The 18,070-nt window shown below is 40.0% G+C and overlaps 2 protein-coding genes and 1 long non-coding RNA gene across 4 annotated transcripts in view; 2 read left to right on the plus strand and 1 right to left on the minus strand.

The window, feature by feature from the left end:
* LOC311085752 (uncharacterized protein) overlaps positions 1-18,070 on the minus strand; it is a 333,708-nt gene that overhangs the window by 292,271 nt on the left and 23,367 nt on the right. The window lies entirely within an intron of this gene.
* LOC311085740 (uncharacterized protein) overlaps positions 1-18,070 on the plus strand; it is a 294,139-nt gene that overhangs the window by 260,106 nt on the left and 15,963 nt on the right. Inside the window, exon 9 of the mRNA XM_084118337.1 lies at positions 252-563. Coding sequence (XP_083974463.1) covers positions 252-563 — 312 coding nt within the window. The remainder of the gene's footprint in view (positions 1-251; positions 564-18,070) is intronic.
* LOC311085238 lies at positions 9,572-16,413 on the plus strand. 2 transcript variants are annotated; one of them, XR_014606755.1, is made up of 7 exons: positions 9,572-9,781; positions 9,883-9,938; positions 10,408-10,475; positions 10,740-10,787; positions 11,019-11,088; positions 15,860-15,970; positions 16,133-16,413. It is a non-coding gene; the product is annotated as an uncharacterized lncRNA (long non-coding RNA). The 2 variants fall into 2 exon arrangements; XR_014606756.1 differs by lacking the exon at positions 10,740-10,787 and having other exon boundaries at positions 9,577-9,781; positions 16,133-16,411.

Genomic DNA, 18,070 nt, shown 5'->3' on the forward strand with positions numbered 1-18,070 from the left:
TATAAAAATAGACATACCATATTTGCACCAATAAAATGTGAAAAACTTTGTTTTACTACTAAATTATATTTATTATCTAATTAATTTAACTTGCAGTGGAATGTTTTCCTCTGCATCTCATGGTTTCTGGGCATGTGAGTTCAAGAACATGATACATAATGGGATACGCTAGCCTGGGTGTGGGTTTAGTGTGTGTTTAGGGCACACACTAAATCTCCTCATTTCTCTGTTTCTATGTGCTGTTGTGACAGATGAAGATAAGACCATATCAGTAAAGGAGGGAGAGTCTGTCACTCTGAACACTGATGCTGAAATACAAAAAGATGATCAGATACTATGGATGTTTGGACCTCAAGAGAATTTCATAGCTGAAATCAAAGGAGAGACCAGAGAAATCTCTACATATGTTGCTAATGGGAGATTCAGAGACAGACTGGAGCTGGATGAGGAGACTGGATCTCTGACCATCACAAACATCACAGCTGAACACATTGGAGTCTATAAACTACAGACCATCAGCAACAGAGGAACCTTATATCAAAGATTCATTGTGACTGTCAAAAGTGAGTAGCTCAAGGTTTTCAGTATAATAATGATCACATGTCTTTATTGGCAGTTATTTCACAGATTAAGGCGAGACGCTACAGGTGAATAGGGTAAAATTTTTAAATAATAGATATCACCATGAAACCTGCTCAGTTGATTACTTACGCAAGTATATAAAAAAATTATTACATTGAAATTTGTATGTTTAATTATGCAAATGAGTCATTATCTCATTGAAGGATTAGTTCACTTTTTAAAAAAAACTTTTGCTGATAATTTACTCACCCCCATGTCATTAAAGATATCCATGTCTTTCTTTCTTCAGTCGAAAAGAAATTAAGGTTTTTGATGAAAACATTCCTCCTATAATGGACTTCAATGGGCCCCAAACGGTTCAAGGTCCAAATGACAGTTTCAGTGCGGCTTCAAAGGGCTTTAAACGATACCAGACGATGAATAAGGGTCTTATCTAGCGAAACGATCGGTCATTTCAAAAATAAATAAAAAAGTTTACGTTTTATAAGCACAAATGCTCGCCTTGCTCTGTTCAGTGATGCGCGTTCGTGACGTCATGGAATACGCAATTACGTTGAAAAGGTCACGCTTGACGCTTAAATCATCATCGAAAAAGTTATCACTGCACACTCTCATACATATTAGAGCATAGGGTGTGTTGATCTATTTCGACCTCACTCAGACCGTCACCACGGTCTTACCTTGAATGACGCCATTCCTCCGCCTATCCTCGAGACCTAATATCAACAATGTCAGGTGACTGACCTTAGGGGTTGGCTATATAACATCCAGGTGAACCAACCACTTCCTCTTGCCTTTCTCGCCTCATCTGAGACCGACGCGGTAGAGCGCATTGTTTTGATTACAGGAGAGATTTGTTTCAATCCGTCACGTTTTCGTGCAGGTGCTTCACGTCCCTGCAGGATTGCAGTCTTTTTTTCTCCTCATTTAAATATCTCGACGCGTCGTTGGAACGCACGTCGGTGAGTATTTCTTTATTTTTTCTGTTTGTTTACAGGTATTTATTGATTGTTCTCAGGTCAGCTGTTCGCAGCAGACGAGAGTTTTTTCTTTCCATTTACTGCGTGTGCGCACGTAGAATGATGGATAATTTTCTAATATGATTTTCAAGTGGTTCTGTTCGCAGACTTATTTTGAAAGATGAATATGAAGAGTGATTCGTCACAATCTTTATATTAATTGTACCTGGTTAATTAACTAATACCAGGCAGATATTTTTTTTTGTTTGTTTTTTTGTTTGAGGAATTACAGATTAAGGAAGTGTTTGATTTGATTAATGATCTGTGATTCGTCACAATCTATTTGTTTATGGCATAAACTAAATGCTGCATTATTTGGGAATCTTGCAGTTCAACTTCAAAGAATTAGTTAAATACTGTGATTCATTACAGTTAATCTTTTGTTAATTTTCCTTTTTTATAGACCATTATTATATGAGTGATCTGACCTCTGGCTTGTTGTCATGAGTCACTCAAAATGTCGTTTTTGCCAAACTAGCATACACCCAAGAGATGGGCATCGCGAATGCCCCTCTTGTTTGGGTATGCAACATGTATTGGACGATATCGAAAATCCCTGTGCAGCTGCAATAGAGCTATCTTTGCAGGAAAGAGTGCAAAGAGCAAAATTTCTAACTGGTGGTAATAAAGAAATTATTCCCAGTATTTCCTCTCATAAACGCAAGAAGCCTGATGATTCCATCAGGTCTTCAGGTTCTGACATGCCTCCGGATAAACGGGAGAGGGTCACGGTAGTTCAAGAGCCCAAGGATGACACTCAGTTGCAAATCTTGGCAGCATTACGTGACTTAGCTGGTAAACTTGAAACACGTAATTCTTCAGTAAGCACACAGCCATCTGCACTCCGGGCTGCACCCTCTCCTGGAGATGAGTTGACATCATGTCAGGAAAAGAGGGATGATTATACGGATGCCGTGTCACTGCATGCAAATAACTCCCTTTATGGTAGTGAGGAGAATGCAGACGAAAACGAGGAAGATGAATCCAGGTCTGAGGTTTCAGAAGGAAGCCTGCATTCTGACGTTCTTTCACGCATTTTAAGTGCAGCAAGGATCCTGGGTCTTGATGCTCAGGGAGAAGCTACAGCTCCAGCCCCCACACAAGGTGTATGGGCGAGTATTTCTCCTTCACAGCCTACTGTGTCAATCCCTGTAGCTGAGGATTATTCCCAGATGCTGAGGAAAGCCTGGAATAATCCAAAAGCTGCACCCCAGTTTAATGCAGGTTGTAGACGGTTTGTTAAGTTGGATTACCCCCCTGAGAGTGGTATGGGGAACATGCCATCAGTGGAGCGAGAAATCGCAGCTTTAACCGCTTTGGGACCTGATAAGGTTACTGACAATCCTCGCTGTCCCGGTAAGGAGTGCCAAAAGACAGACCGGATAATGAGCCAAGCATATAACGCAGCTACTCGGGCAGCCCGTTCAGGAAATGCTTTAGCAATAGTTTTGGCTGCTTTAAGGAAAGTCGTTAATAAAGAAGAGCGTGATGTGATGAATTTGATCGACACAGCACTCATCACACACTCACAGCTTACCAGGGACATAGGGGCATCTATGTCTTCGGCAATTTTAGCTAGAAGACAAATCTGGTTGGCTCAGACATCTTTACCTGACGCTATCAGGAAGGATCTGACTAATATGCCAGTGGTTCCAGGTCGGATATTTCACACTGATTCACAGGCTTTACTGGATACTGCTGATCAGGCAAGGCGCAGAAGGGAGTCAGTTCAGCAAACATTTGGTGGCCCTACCAAATATGGCCATAGGGCTGCTCATTCTTTTCAGCCCCCACACTTTCCTCGTTCAGAAACTTGGGGGTATGGCAGAGGACGATCTAGGGGTTACCAGTTCCATGATCGAGGAACCAGACCTTTTTACCAGGCTCCCCAAACCGACCAGGCTCATAATCCAGTCAGGGGAGGACCACTTAAGAGGCTTACTTCCAGGGGTTTCAAACCCCGGGGAGGCCAGGCATAGCAGTCTCGGAGTCGTCGGAGAATGCTCCCAACTGTGCCTGGACAGTTGGGAGAAGGTAACATCAGATCCTTGGGTTCTAGACATCATCAAGACAGGATACAGGATACAGTTCCGGCGGCGCCCTCCTACTTTTTCAGGGGTTCATATGACCATAGTCAGAGACCCAGTCCAGGCACAAATTTTGGCCAACGAGATCACAGTCTTACTTCAAAAAAAAGCGATTGTACAGATAAGCACCAGCAAACAGCTCACTGGGTTCTATTCGAAGTATTTCCTAGTGCCAAAGAAGGACGGGGGACTTCGACCCATTCTGGACTTACGAAAGCTGAACAAATTCATAAAAGTGTTGCCCTTCAAAATGCTGACTACAACACAAATTCTGGAATCCATAGAACTGGGAGAATGGTTCACTTCCATAGATTTAAAGGATGCCTATTTCCACATACCCATCTGTCAGGATCACTGCCCGTTTCTTCGCTTTGCCTTCCAAGATCGGGTTTATCAGTTCAGGGTCCTTCCATTTGGCCTGTCTCTGTCTCCAAGGGTTTTCACCAGGGTGGTTTCAGCAGCCCTTCGTCCTCTTCAGTGTGCAGGTCTGAAAATTCTATCGTACCTGGACGACTGGCTAATTTGTGCTCCTTCTCGCAGTCAAGTCACGAAGGACACAGAAATGGTGCTTCAACATGTACAGTCTCTCGGGTTCAAAGTGAACTGGGAAAAGAGCAATCTAAGTCCCAGACAGCAGACAGTGTTTGTGGGAATTTCGCTAGATTCCCAACTGATGACTGCAACTCTATCACCCCAGAGAGTGGTGCAGTTGGTCAATCTTACTCAGTCATTCCGTCTGAACAAGAGAATGAAATTAATTCAATTTCAGCGATTGTTGGGCATGATTGCAGCAGCAGCAACTGTGGTCCCACTCGGCCTTCTCAGAGCCCGTCCACTACAGCGTTGGTTGAACAACTTTCACTTACATCCCAAATTTCACAGACATGTAAAGATAAAGGTTACACGAAGGTGTATCCAAATGTTACACCCTTGGAAGACATTACCATCACAAGGGGTTCCTCTAGGCAACATCCCAGCGAGGCGGTCTGTGATAACGACAGATGCCTCTCTAACAGGGTGGGGAGCAGTTTGGGAAGGCAGGTCCATCAGGGGACACTGGAAATTCCCCTGGACCACAGAGCACATCAACGTGTTGGAACTCAGGGCAGTCCATCTCTCCCTGAGGGCTTTTCTCCCGTTGTTGCAGAACAAACATGTTTTGGTGAGAACGGACAACATGTCTGCAGTATACCACATCAATCACCAGGGTGGCACCAGATCAGTGCGGTGTCTCCAGGTGACAAAGGAACTACTTTCTTGGGCATTTCCGAAGCTCTCATCACTCAGAGCAGTATACATACCGGGAGTAGCAAACAGAGCAGCAGACCTACTGTCTCGAACTGGGCCTCTCCCGGGAGAGTGGCGTCTCCATCCCGAAGTGGTGAGATTAATATGGAGGCATTTCGGTATGGCAAAGGTCGATTTGTTTGCAACCACAGAGACAACTCATTGCGATCTATGGTATTCTCTGAACAGCCAGGGAGGCCCCTTGGGGATCGATGCACTATCTCAAGAATGGCCGGAAGAATTGTTGTACGCTTTTCCTCCTCTACCTTTGATCCACCTTGTGCTCAACAGGGTAGCTTTGGGCCGTCACAAGGTTTTACTTGTGGCCCCGAGATGGCCAAAGAAGCATTGGTTTCCAACCCTTGTACGTTTGGTCCAAGGTTACCCTTGGCAGTTACCGAGGAGAGCAGATCTCCTCTCTCAAGCGGAGGGACAAATCTGGCACCCAAGTCCAGAGACACTTCAACTATGGGTATGGCCCTTGCTCAGTCCCTCTCTGAAGATTTGGATGAAGCTGTATTAAGGACAATGAATAGTTCTAAGGCACCATCTACGTGGAGTAACTACTCTAGCAAGTGGCGAATATTCTCAGCATGGTGTCAAGACCAACAACTAGATCCGGCCAAGTGTGACACCAGTTTGGTTCTTCGTTTTCTTCAAACATTGATGGATTCTGAGAAATCAGTTAATACCATAAAAGTCTACATTGCAGCCATCTCACACTTCCATGTGTTAGTGGATGGTGCAAATATTGGCAAACACCCTTTGGTGTCTCAATTTCTCAAGGGTGCAAAACGTTTGCGACCAGGGAAAATGATGAGATCACCTGCTTGGGACCTTTCTATTGTCTTACACTCACTAGCCAAAGCACCTTTTGAACCTTTGGAGCAAGCAGATCTCAAGTTCTTGACATGGAAAACAGTATTCCTACTGGCGATATGTTCAGCTAAGAGAGTTGGTGAATTGCACTCTTTATCAGTCAGTGAAGACTGCTTGAGATGGAAGCCAGAAAAAAACAGGGGTTTTTCTCTGGCCAAACCCATCATTCCTACCCAAGGTCCTTAAACCTAGCACAATAAATCAGGTAATTGAGCTTGATGCTTTCCATCCAGATCCTCTTTGTTCAGGTGAAGAGCTGGATAATTTTTCTCTATGTCCTATTAGAGCATTGCACACATATATTGAGCGTACTCATCAATTACGACAGTCACACACACAACTATTTGTATGTTTTGACAAGAAGTGTGCAGGCAAACCTGTGTCTAAGCAACGATTATCTCATTGGATAGTGGATACAATTTCACAAGCTTATGTCAACCAAAATCTACCTATCCCTGGTGGTCTGGTTGCTCACTCTACCAGGACCATGGCAACTTCCTGGGCAGCACTGAAGGGGGTAGCGCTCTCAGACATCTGTGCTGCAGCCTCTTGGAGCAGCCCATGCACGTTTACGAGATTTTATAGGATTAATGTTGCAAATCCAAATTCTTTGGGGTCTGCTGTTTTATCTGTTGCTAAGTAAACAGGGGAGGGAAAATATACTAGTCCCTCGTGACCCTGGTGGTATAAGTCATCCAAGGTAAGACCGTGGTGACGGTCTGAGTGAGGTCGAAATAGATCGTAAGTTATGACTATAACTGTGGATCTATGAGACCGAACGATGACCGTCACCATCCCTTGTCACTCGGGACGAGCTGGGCGTTCCAGGCAAGAGGAAGTGGTTGGTTCACCTGGATGTTATATAGCCAACCCCTAAGGTCAGTCACCTGACATTGTTGATATTAGGTCTCGAGGATAGTCGGAGGAATGGCGTCATTCAAGGTAAGACCGTGGTGACGGTCATCGTTCGGTCTCATAGATCCATAGTTATAGTCATAACTTACGATATCCAAGTGCAGCGCGAGCAACCACAGTTTCAATCGCTCAGGATTGTGTATAGGAAATCTATGAAAAGTAAAACATTTCTGTCCTGACGAAAATTTTCTTTTAGGCTTTTTAATATTAAAACACCTGATTAAACTTGGGTTTAGTGTGTGTTTAGGGCACTGCACTTTGGCAATTTTAAGACATGGGAGAGTCTTTCACACTTACTTCCTGTCATGTACACACGCTCTCAAATGTTTGCAAATGTGTGTATTTGGACTGGTCTTATGTAACTTGTGTCTCTCTAGTGGTTGAAGGATATACTGTAACTACAACATGGGGTCTTATTCATGAGTAATTGCGTACACTATTCGTATTTATCCCTCTGGGGTCTAAGGTGTTTTTGGGGTCCTTGAGATGTTATGACATGTCCTGACATTCGTGCTTTTTTCAGTTGCTTATAAACATATGGCAAAGGTCACTGAGCCACGAATGCAAGAGCAATATATATATATATATATATATATATATATATATATATATATATATATATATATATATATATATATATATATATATATATATTTATATATTAGGGGTGTAATGGTTCACAAAATTCACGGTTCGGTTCGATACGATACACTTGTGTCACGGTTCGGTTCGGTACGGTTCGATACGTTTTTGATACAGCAAAAACAAAGAAATGCCAGAGAAATTTCCTTGATTTAATTTTTTTTCATTCTTTTTTTTATTAAAATTAACATCATAAAGTATGATTTTTTTTTTTTACTTTGAGCAATTCTAGAGCTATAATTGACTCTTCTTAGGAGCATATAAAACAAAACAGCTCCTTGGAAAAAAATGAAATGTAATATTGTAGGCAAGTAGTTAAACAAAGGTTCATTTTAGTTCAGATTAACCTTTGAGGGCAGCATTTGTATTCATAATGTCAAAATAAAACCGACATAACTATTCCTTCCAAACTTCCATGGTTGCAGTTAGTGTTACTACTGTAAATCCATGGTGAATGTTGCAGATCTGTGGACACTGGATAGTTCATTCATGGCACAATGTTTCTTCCTGGTTTTCACGCGCTGTTTGATCCGTTAATAACGGAGAAATGTGAATGTTTCTCACTAGATCTCGCAGCGATGTTATTACTTCTGTGGCGAATTCAAATGCTTTCTTTACTGGATCTCTTATTAGTGCTGTGTAGTGACAGTCAGTGTCGCTTGATCACGACCGGCTCGCGCTGCACTGGTCCAAACTGAAAAACGGTCCTTCAACCACACAATAACGAGCAGTTTCGTTCCGCTTGCATTACGTTTGCCATTTGATGTTGGGCAATGTTGTGGTCGCGCCGGCGTCACATTATGAGCGCGCGTCAATTTTTTTATCGCGCGATTAACGCCTAGCAAACTTTGTAGTTTTTTTTTTTTTTTTTTTTTTTTGGACATGCTTTTGCAACAACTAGTAACGTTAGTACAACACCACCGGATCTAGCTAGACCGGAAACAAAACAGGCACGCCGCACACACTTGTTTGGGCTTGCGAGCCGGCCAAAGAGTGGACGAGGAGCCGCGTCTATGGACAACTTGTATCGCACATCGGACACGTACTTTCTCAGTTTATGGCCAGCAATAAAAGGTGTGTACACTCATAGAGAATAATGTGTTCGAATTTTAAATAAATACGAGGCGCTGCGCTTCGCTTCTCGTCCAGTGTGCGACCCCCTTTAACATTATGTTTTGAGTGGATGAATGATGAGCGCGAGACGCCGAAATGGATGCCAATAAGATTCTGAATGGAAAGTTTAATTTTAAAAAAGTGGCCAAAATGTTTCAGTTGACAAGACCAAAGTGATCTGTGTGTTTTGTCATTGTGAACTGAGCTATCATTGCAGCACGTCCAGTCTGAAATGGCCTACTACTTGATGGCCAAGCACACTGATTCGCTGATGCGAATTCTCCACCCCCTCGTCAATATTAGGACCTCGTCAGTATTTCTTTCACCCTTTTATTGATGGACAGTGTTACATTGTGTGAGAGATTATTTGCTCCAAGTGAGAATGTTAGTGTGAAATTGAACACTACAGTATGCCAATGTTGATTTCAAAAAGAAACATTTGCTCAAAGCAAGCCAATCCACTTTTCCATGTTGATAAGAGCATTAAAATGAGAAAAAATAATGGGACAAAAAGAAATCAAGAGACATTTAGAATAGATAAAAATGTGCGATTAATTGCGATTAATCGCGAGTTAACTATGACATTAATGCGATTAATCGCGATTAAATATTTTAATCGTTTGACAGCACTAATATATATATATATATATATATATATATATATATATATATATATAATTATGTATAATAATAATAATAATAATAATAATTCACACACACACACACACACACACACACACACACACACACAATAAGTTAATATAGACGAAGTTGATTATAATATGCACTAGTTAATTATTGGAACCATCTGGAACCCAGATTTTTTGTTTGTTTGTTTGCTTGCCATTTAGTAATATAACGCAATTATTAGTATTCTAACGCAACTTATCATTATATAAATGTAAATTGAATTTTTCAAAAATAAAATAAAAAACTTTTAATACTTCTGTCACTGTCACAATTTTTTTTTACTCGCCTGCCATAAACCTGGCATATTGCACAAGAATGGGTCATATAACTACACAATGAGTTTTAAATTCATGATTTAATATTAATGATTTTTTAATTCTAGATGTTTATTTAAATGCTGCGTGACTTTGAAGTGTTTTAATGTGCGTGCGCGTGAACATTCGAACATTCGCATTCAAACACTGGAGCGAGCGCGCTGTGCGCGCGAGAGCAGATGGAAACGGGAAACGTCATCAACTGACACACAGCAAAACTCTTGTCTCTCGCTGTTGTTTTCACTGCTTTCAGGTGAGTTTAGTCAACAAATTCACACAAATAATACATACAAACGTCCCTGACACCTTTATTACGTGTAATTGACACGCTCCTGTTGAATATTTACTTTATAGAAATGGTTTTGTGTCTTCGAAAAAGTCCGTTAGCATCTCAACCAGTTTCAGAAGAGGTAAGTTAGGCCTAACTTACGTTAAGGCTAACTATAGTCTGACTGGAGCTCTTGTTTATAAAAGTTTGGGGGTTTAACCACATCTTTGTGTAGATAACAGTTTTTGATAGTTTTGTTTTGCTGGTAATTTGTCAATGGGTGATTGGAAGTAAGCTAATTTATTTAACCTAAAAGAATGCACTGCACTGTTAATCAGTGACGTCACTTACAAATAGTGATTTAAAAAAAGTGATTTCAGGAGCAACAGGAAAAAAACCTCTACAACAAAGGGTGAATTATTCATTTCATATGCATCTATTTATATTAATATATAATTAATTATTATCTTAATATATTATCTAAATATATAATTTTTTCTCTTTTCTGCAGTTCACCTCTGCTCTGGCTTGGTTTCTTGTAATAAACCCTATTGTAAATCCTATGTAACAGTGTTGGCTCTGTGAAATTGCATGTTATGTTCCTATTGTAGATCATCATGCTGAAGGCCTGCTGCAACCCCATCCAAGAAAATCTCCATGGCTATGAACCATATGATTAGTAAGCAAAACCACCTCAAACATACAATGCACTACTGTCCAAAAGTTTGGGGTCTGTAAGATTTATGCTTTTGAAAGAAGTCTCACATTTTAAAATCATTAACCCCAGGATTTTTCAGTGTGATTGTCCTTGAGAAGCCTGTAGGCTAAATAATAGGCGACAAATATAATGGTATAATGGTCGTAGTAACAATTATTTATTTAACTATTATGATAACAGGATATCATGGTCATTGGTATATTTTATTTTATTTTATTTCTCTAGGTCTGTTTTGAGTTATGTTGGCCAGTGAGACAGACACCATACTCAGGGGTATTTATTTATTTGTATGTATTTTTTACTGATAAATACTGAAATTCTTTTTACTTTTAAATGCTAAATATGGTTCAGGCACGCAAGTTATTTTTCACAGATATCTGGCCAGCTTACTCATGGCTCATACTCTTAGCCTTTAAAATGTTTGAATTGATATCCCCAATGCAATATCAGGGGCTAAAGATATCATTAGAGTTCTTAAACTTATGGCTATGCTCTTGTTATCAGATGAAATAATCCCTAGCGTTTGGCCCTGTGATTCTTCAGGACAAGACCTTGATGCGGTCACCTTGACAAGGTGAGTTTCACAATAGCTGCCACTATCACAAATCAAGAGACTGAACACAACAGGCTTTCATCCATATGAACACACCCATATGTAGGCATGGGTACTGAAACATGAACATTAATGGGTACATTAATTATGAACTACAATTAATTTGCCTTGCCTAAATTCATAACGACATCACCACATAACCACACTTGCGACATCACCGACGTGCGTATGAGATCCATTCACAAATTGTCAAGAGTGCTTGCTTTAACAGACACATCATTTAGAGCCAAGATGAAGACGGCATCGTTGTTCGTCAGTATTTTGTTTCCATAGCACATTAACAAAACATTGAATGACACTAATAACACTAAAAACAATACAATTACAAAATGTTAATGATAATAATATCACTAAAATTATATAGGCCTAATAAAAGTCTTTAGTTCAAGAACGCAGCACAACTCTGCCGTCTGTGAAATCAAAAGCAACTTCAAACTAGGGGTGTCCCCGACTATGGATTTTCATAGTCGAATCAGAATCGTCATGTCTTGCCTATAGTCGACTAATAGTCGAATCATGTTTGTGGGGGTGGGGCTGGGGGCGGGGATTTAACATTTCAAAGCCACCATGTAGAGAAAATCACACAAAGATATAGAAGAAAATGTATAAAAACATTTTGGATCAATAAAACTAAGAAATAACATAATTAACTCCAGAAAGGCCACGGACAGGATTTGCATTTCACATGCAAATCAAATTAAATCGGCTAAATTACCTGTGCGAGCACAACATCGATGCACCGAAAAAATAAACAATTAATTTACTAAATTAAATTAGAACAGAATATACCTTTCTAATAAATAAAAATACAAAACGAAATAAATCAGAATCAAGTCACAAGATGAGGAGCAAATGTGTGCAAAATGCCTAAAGTGCAGGGGAACATATATTCAAAACACAAGCCACAAATAAAGATTAGATAACCCTGACAGATCAATAAATAAAATTAAAATAAAGAAACTTTTAAAATAACGATAGTAGCCAGAATTTTCAACTTTGTCTTTTTAACTGCAGAAACAACAATAAATGCTAAACTGGAGTGGCAGTCTTTTTAGCTAAAAATGTTCACACTCACAGCATCCAAAAATCAAATTAGAACCGGCTGAAAAGTTTTGAAATCACTTGTACCCGTATAGCCTACCTGATCGAGAGAACAAATCCAGTCTTTCACTCTGTCTGTGTCCGCTGGAGTCTTTTCAAATTGTGCGCGCGGATAAAATACATTCTGACGTGAAACATGTTCGTTGGCCGGCAGAAGTGCGATCATGGTTTTCCTGATGCTAAATCCAGCCTTGGAGAATATCCTTTCTGATCACATCCACACTTTAAAGTTTCTTATCCCAGACATTGTTAAAAATGTAAATCCTTGCCGCCAAGACGCTCCTCTGTCGGTCACGGATTGAAAGTGAAACTTAAATCTGTCACGGGGTGTTTGGATTTATTCACGCACATTAAAAATATTTATTAAAAGCTTATTTCTTTGCACATTTTTATATACAGCATTATCATAATAGGCTGAATATTAATGTATTGACAGAAAACTAGTTCTATGTGAAATCAGACATTGAGCGCTCTCATATAGCCAAAGGGGCATGATCCTCGTTTCATAACACCTGTGCGAAGATTCGACCGTGAGATCGGTAGTCGAATCCGGCTCCTCCAATCGAATCTTCGACTATTCGGGGTCACCCCTACTTCAAACACTTGTTTAACAAGTAATATTCTTCTAATTGTTTCACTGTCAATAATGTAAGTCCACAAGAGAAATATTAAGCCAGTAAATTAAGATAGTTGCTATACCGTTATATCGTCGTCTCTGAGAGAACGCGCTGTTAATGCAGCGAAAGCTCAGTCCGTTTCTGCTTTCACTTTCAGGGAACGATTATGCTGAATAAACTGGCAATGCATGTCATGTAAACACATTAACCCGTTTTCCTTTATCGGAGTCAAGTCATAAGTTTAAGTATAACCGATCGACTTTTAGATTTTTGCCTTTGATTTCTCTCAGCATTTAAAACGCATTAACCCGCGTTCTTTGGGCTTATTGAAGTGCGATGTGTGAAGTGCACTTGCATACAGACAGAGAGTGCACTGGTAGGATGACATATATCACAAACTCTGACTCTTTCTTGACCCAAGAAATTATTAAAACGTGTTCTCTGAGAGGATGTGTGTCCGTAAATTTCCCGCTGACATGTTGAAATACTCTGAGTCAGATACAAGAATGATAAGGATCTTTTTTTTACTTTGCTAGCAAAATAGAAAACAATTCTCATATATAAAACAAACTAATAAACGAGTAAATAAGCAAGTTAATGATCAAATAAGTAAGCCCCGCCCCCTCACGATAATATCGCGTACCACCGATCTTACAGGCTGACGATATGAAAATGGAGCATATCGGCCAACACTAGTTAAGACCGACCGATATTTTTTTTTACCTCTTCAAACATTTAATACAATTGCAATAAAATAACATTAGTTATTAAGTATTGTGAATATAAATTGCCTAGACCTACATACAAACACAAGCTACGTTTTTTAAATAAAAACCCGTGGCACGTCATCTCTATGATTATGTTTACACCATTGGTTTACGCATGTCACACTACAGCCTGCAGGCTAAGTTCGCTTCGTTTCATTCACTGTCAATGGTTCGCGCTTGGTAATGATGCTGCGGCTTTACTCTAAAGATTATTTCATTTTTATATGTTGTTGAATATGGTTTATTAAAAAATAAACATGTGAGAGCGTGTTATAGGCTATATGTCATGTTATAGTCAGATATGATGACGCTACTGCAACACGCATCGCCGCAGATGAGCATCTATTCATCAAACCAACGTGCAAACTATCGCAAATCAAAGTGAAAGTCGCTGACGCTTAACACACAATCATCTTCATTAAATGTAAAGAAACTAAATGATCTTACCAGGGCTGTTTCTGCTTTCTCTTATTGCGGGCTTTGATTCAGAAATTTTAGCTGATGATCAATAAAATAATGTATCTCATATCTGTTGCTTTTGGTGACGTGCACTCCATTAAATCTGCAAATAGCGGGAATTTAAGATCGGATTTATATCCAAAAAAAAAAAAAAACACACACATTGATGTAACCAGGTGTAAATGGAATCGTTTTGATAAATCAGACAGCAATCCGATCTGAGAAAATGCATGAAGTGGCCTGGTGTGAACAGCCCCTAGACATCGGTGAAAAACTAAATAGAGATGCATTGTTAATTTTTTCATAGGTATTACATTGCATGTTAATGCAATTAACTGTCATTTTGTGAATTCTAAAGTCAATTTAATTTATTTGTTTCCCTCTGAAAATCCACTTTAGTTGATATCTAGTGGCTTGAATACTAATCAACTATTACATAGTGAAACTCCTGTTGTGGATGCACTCCTCCCAGGACAACACGCTGAAACCAAGCGTGCCGCACAAGCCCTGAAAAGTGAAGCCAAAACGTCTCGATCGCCCCCCGGTGACTGGTCCTAGTGTAGGTCATAAGCCCCGCCTCCCCGTGTTATTCAACGGGACATGAGACCAACTAAACAATTAAATACACTTCAAATATCTTTTTTCCAAAGGTGGTTTCTTTCATTTGCTGTTGTTTTTATCACGCTGGTGTAAGTTCAAGTGTCTGTTTCAAAAATAAGTTGGTTTTTAGTTAGTTACGTGATGCGGTGGTGTAACGTCATGATTGACAGCTGTGATTGACAGGTTCTCTGAGTGAAGTAGTCACCGAAGCACCAACGGACATTTTGTCTGGATCTTCGGAGGACTGAGGAGATTGTATACTTTATTTTAACAAGCCTCTTGTCGTACTGCAATCAATTTTTAAAAAGTGTGCAGAATCCACTCTCCCTCAGTGCATTCGGCGAGAGTGAGGGCGGAGCGTTGATTACTTCCTGCTCACTACTGCGCAGGTCTGGTCCCGAGATCGCTACTGCGCAAACTCAAGCCCCAAGATGTCAGCGCCATATCGGGCTTCAGTTCTCATCAATGGAAGAGAGCGAAGGGGCATCGTCCATCTTTTTTTACAGTCTATGGCTGAAACACAGCAACTAATCCCAAAGAATTTACAACGTTTTTAATGCAATATTTTGCTCATTATAAAGTATGTATATATGGCAGTCCCAATCATAGTTATTAATGTTCTGCATTGAAGCTAATGATCATCACATATTGAGACTTTTAATTCGAAATCAAAGCTACAGCTAACACTGTCTGTAAAAGACAGACTTACAATCGGTTAAATGTACTGTTATGTTGATGAAATATTGAAAAAAATCTACTTTAGAAAACATGGCTGGTGATGAAGTAAAAAAGATCCAGCACATTTAGATGGTACAAACTTTTGAACTGACTGTATGCATATCCCACACAGCCTCATTTTTTTATTCACTTGGAATTAAATATGGCATCTACCCAGACTAAAGTTGCTTGACACGTGCTGAAAGGTTCCACACAAATTGTTAAGATCTCACTGAAATGACTAGATATCTTTGTAGGAAAAAAAATACAGCTTCTTATTTGTAATATTGAGATCTTTAAAAAAAATGCAGCTCTGATGTGGTAGCCAAAGTAGGAGTAACGTCACAACATTTATAGCTACCAACTGGAATATATTCTGTATAAGTTTATTTTTTCTGTAGAACATAAAAGAAGATATTTTGAAGTGTTTTTTTTCATACAATTGAAGCTCATTTATGTTTTGTCTTGAAGATCCACATACAAACACTTTAAAGAGCAGAAGTGTGTCAGGAAAGGAGTGTCCCACGAATAAACACTCTGCAAAGCCTCCCCTGACACCATCCAAGCTGCAAGTTTTGAGAGGTAATCTGTTATTTAATTTATTCATTCATTCATTCATTCATTCATATACTTTATGTAGCCGTAGCCAATTTAGTAAAATGGTTTTACATTAGTTGATTACCTTTCTAAGTTTTACTAGTTGAAAAGTGACAAATTAATAATCTAAATTATTTATCTTTCAAGTCTGCTTCAGTGACTGGCTCAAACAAAAAGAACCCGAAAAAGGAGAAAGAGAAGCGGGAGAAGCAAGTGGGGTATTACATATCCCAAAAAATACAAGATGTCATAAAAAAAGAAAAGAAAAATGTAATGTAAAATGTATCTCTATAATTCTGTTATTGTTCTCCTTTAGTTACTATTATAGTTTTTAGCATTTTAATCATTTCAATTAATAATTTTGTACATTACTGTTAGCATATCAATGGGCTGTTTTAAGGGGCTGCAATATCAAATAAAAGGAATTTGTTTGAATTGTTTCCTGTGCTCCTGAAGATTATTTTAAGTATACTTGGAATTGTTTACATTATTTTTCCTGCCACTGTGTGTTGTGACAAATAGAGAAGACATAGAGTCAGCCAGTCTGACCAGCTAAAAACAGCCTGACCAGCTAAGCCCAACAATGACCAGCTAAAACCAGCTAAGCCCAACAATGACCAGCTAAGACCAGCCTGACCAGCTAAAACCAGCTAAGACCAGCCTGACCAGCTAAGACCAGCCTGACCAGCTAAGACCAGCTAAAACCAGCTAAGCCCAAAAATTACCAGCCTGGCCAGCTAAAACCAGCTAAGCCCAACAATGACCAGCTAAAACCAGCTAAGCCCAACAATGACCAGCCTGACCAGCTAAAACCAGCTAAGCCCAACAATGACCAGCCTGACCAGCTAAAACCAGCTAAGCCCAACAATGACCAGCTAAGACCAGCCAGGCTGACCAGCTAAAACCAGCTAAAACCAGCCTGACCAGCTAAGACCAGCCTGACCAGCTTAGACCAGCCTGACCAGCTAAAAAAGTGTTCAAAACCCCTCTAAAACCAGCCTGATAAACCAGCTATGACCAGGCTGGGAGACCAGCCAAAACCAGCCTGACCAGCTTAGGCTGGTTTTAGCTGGATTTTTCAGCAGGGGTAACTGATGTTAAGGGCTTCTGCCTTTGCTTTACCTCTGCTTTTGGAAGTTATGACAAAAACAACATCTTATTTTTAGCAGAAAAGAACAAAATTGACTCAAGATATTTTTCCACATGATAAAACTGATGTCCATTGTTCCAAAAATGGCAATAACTCATTTTGACCAAAATTGAAGTTAAGGTCTTTTGCCTTTGCACGGCAGTATTGCAGATGAGCAAACACTCTTTAAAATACGTCTTCCAGATGTAAGTTTCACATCAAATAGTCGTGTGCTATCTGGGTTCGGTTTGAAAATGCGTAGGCTACCGAAAACCGAACCGAAAGCCTCGTACCGAACGGTTCGATACAAATACGCGTATCGTTACACATATATGTGGTGGGCCGTTATCGGCGTTAACGTGCTGCGCTAACGCGAGACTCTTATCGGGCGATAAAAAATATCGCCGTTAATCTTCTCAAAGTTGGGTTGGGAGCTGGCTCGATGACGCAATCTACCCGCGGCCGTGAGGTACACCAACCCGGCTGCAACGCATCATATTCGTCGTCATCTTATAGTAAACACGGCTGAAAGTGAAAGCATCCATTATTTGGACTTGGTTCGGATTTAAGCCGTCCGACGAGCAGCAGCAAACTATAGACAGAGTGTGTGTAAGTTCGGTAAGTTAACACACGACTAATCCGTTCTACTAGCCTGGTAATTCCCAACTCTGCTACTTCGCTTTGCTTCGTAGACAGAGTCTGGAAGGGCATAATAGAAAAGCGTTTTCTTTCTCGCGGGGGGCGCTTCTCTGAAGTTTAAAATCATTGGTTACCCGTAAGCCAATCACATAACGTTTGGTTATGGCGTGTGTTATGCACATGCTCAGCCGCATCTAACTTCCACTGTAAACACATGTATGATGCGAAAACAAAACCATCGAGCGAAATACCGGAGTGAACATGGCTGTGAACGACTTTTGCAGATTATGTGAAGTAAATCTACGCATCCACGGTAC

The sequence above is a fragment of the Abramis brama genome (assembly GCF_963993115.1).
Source record: "Abramis brama genome assembly, chromosome: 6".
Lineage (NCBI taxonomy): Eukaryota > Metazoa > Chordata > Actinopteri > Cypriniformes > Leuciscidae > Abramis > Abramis brama.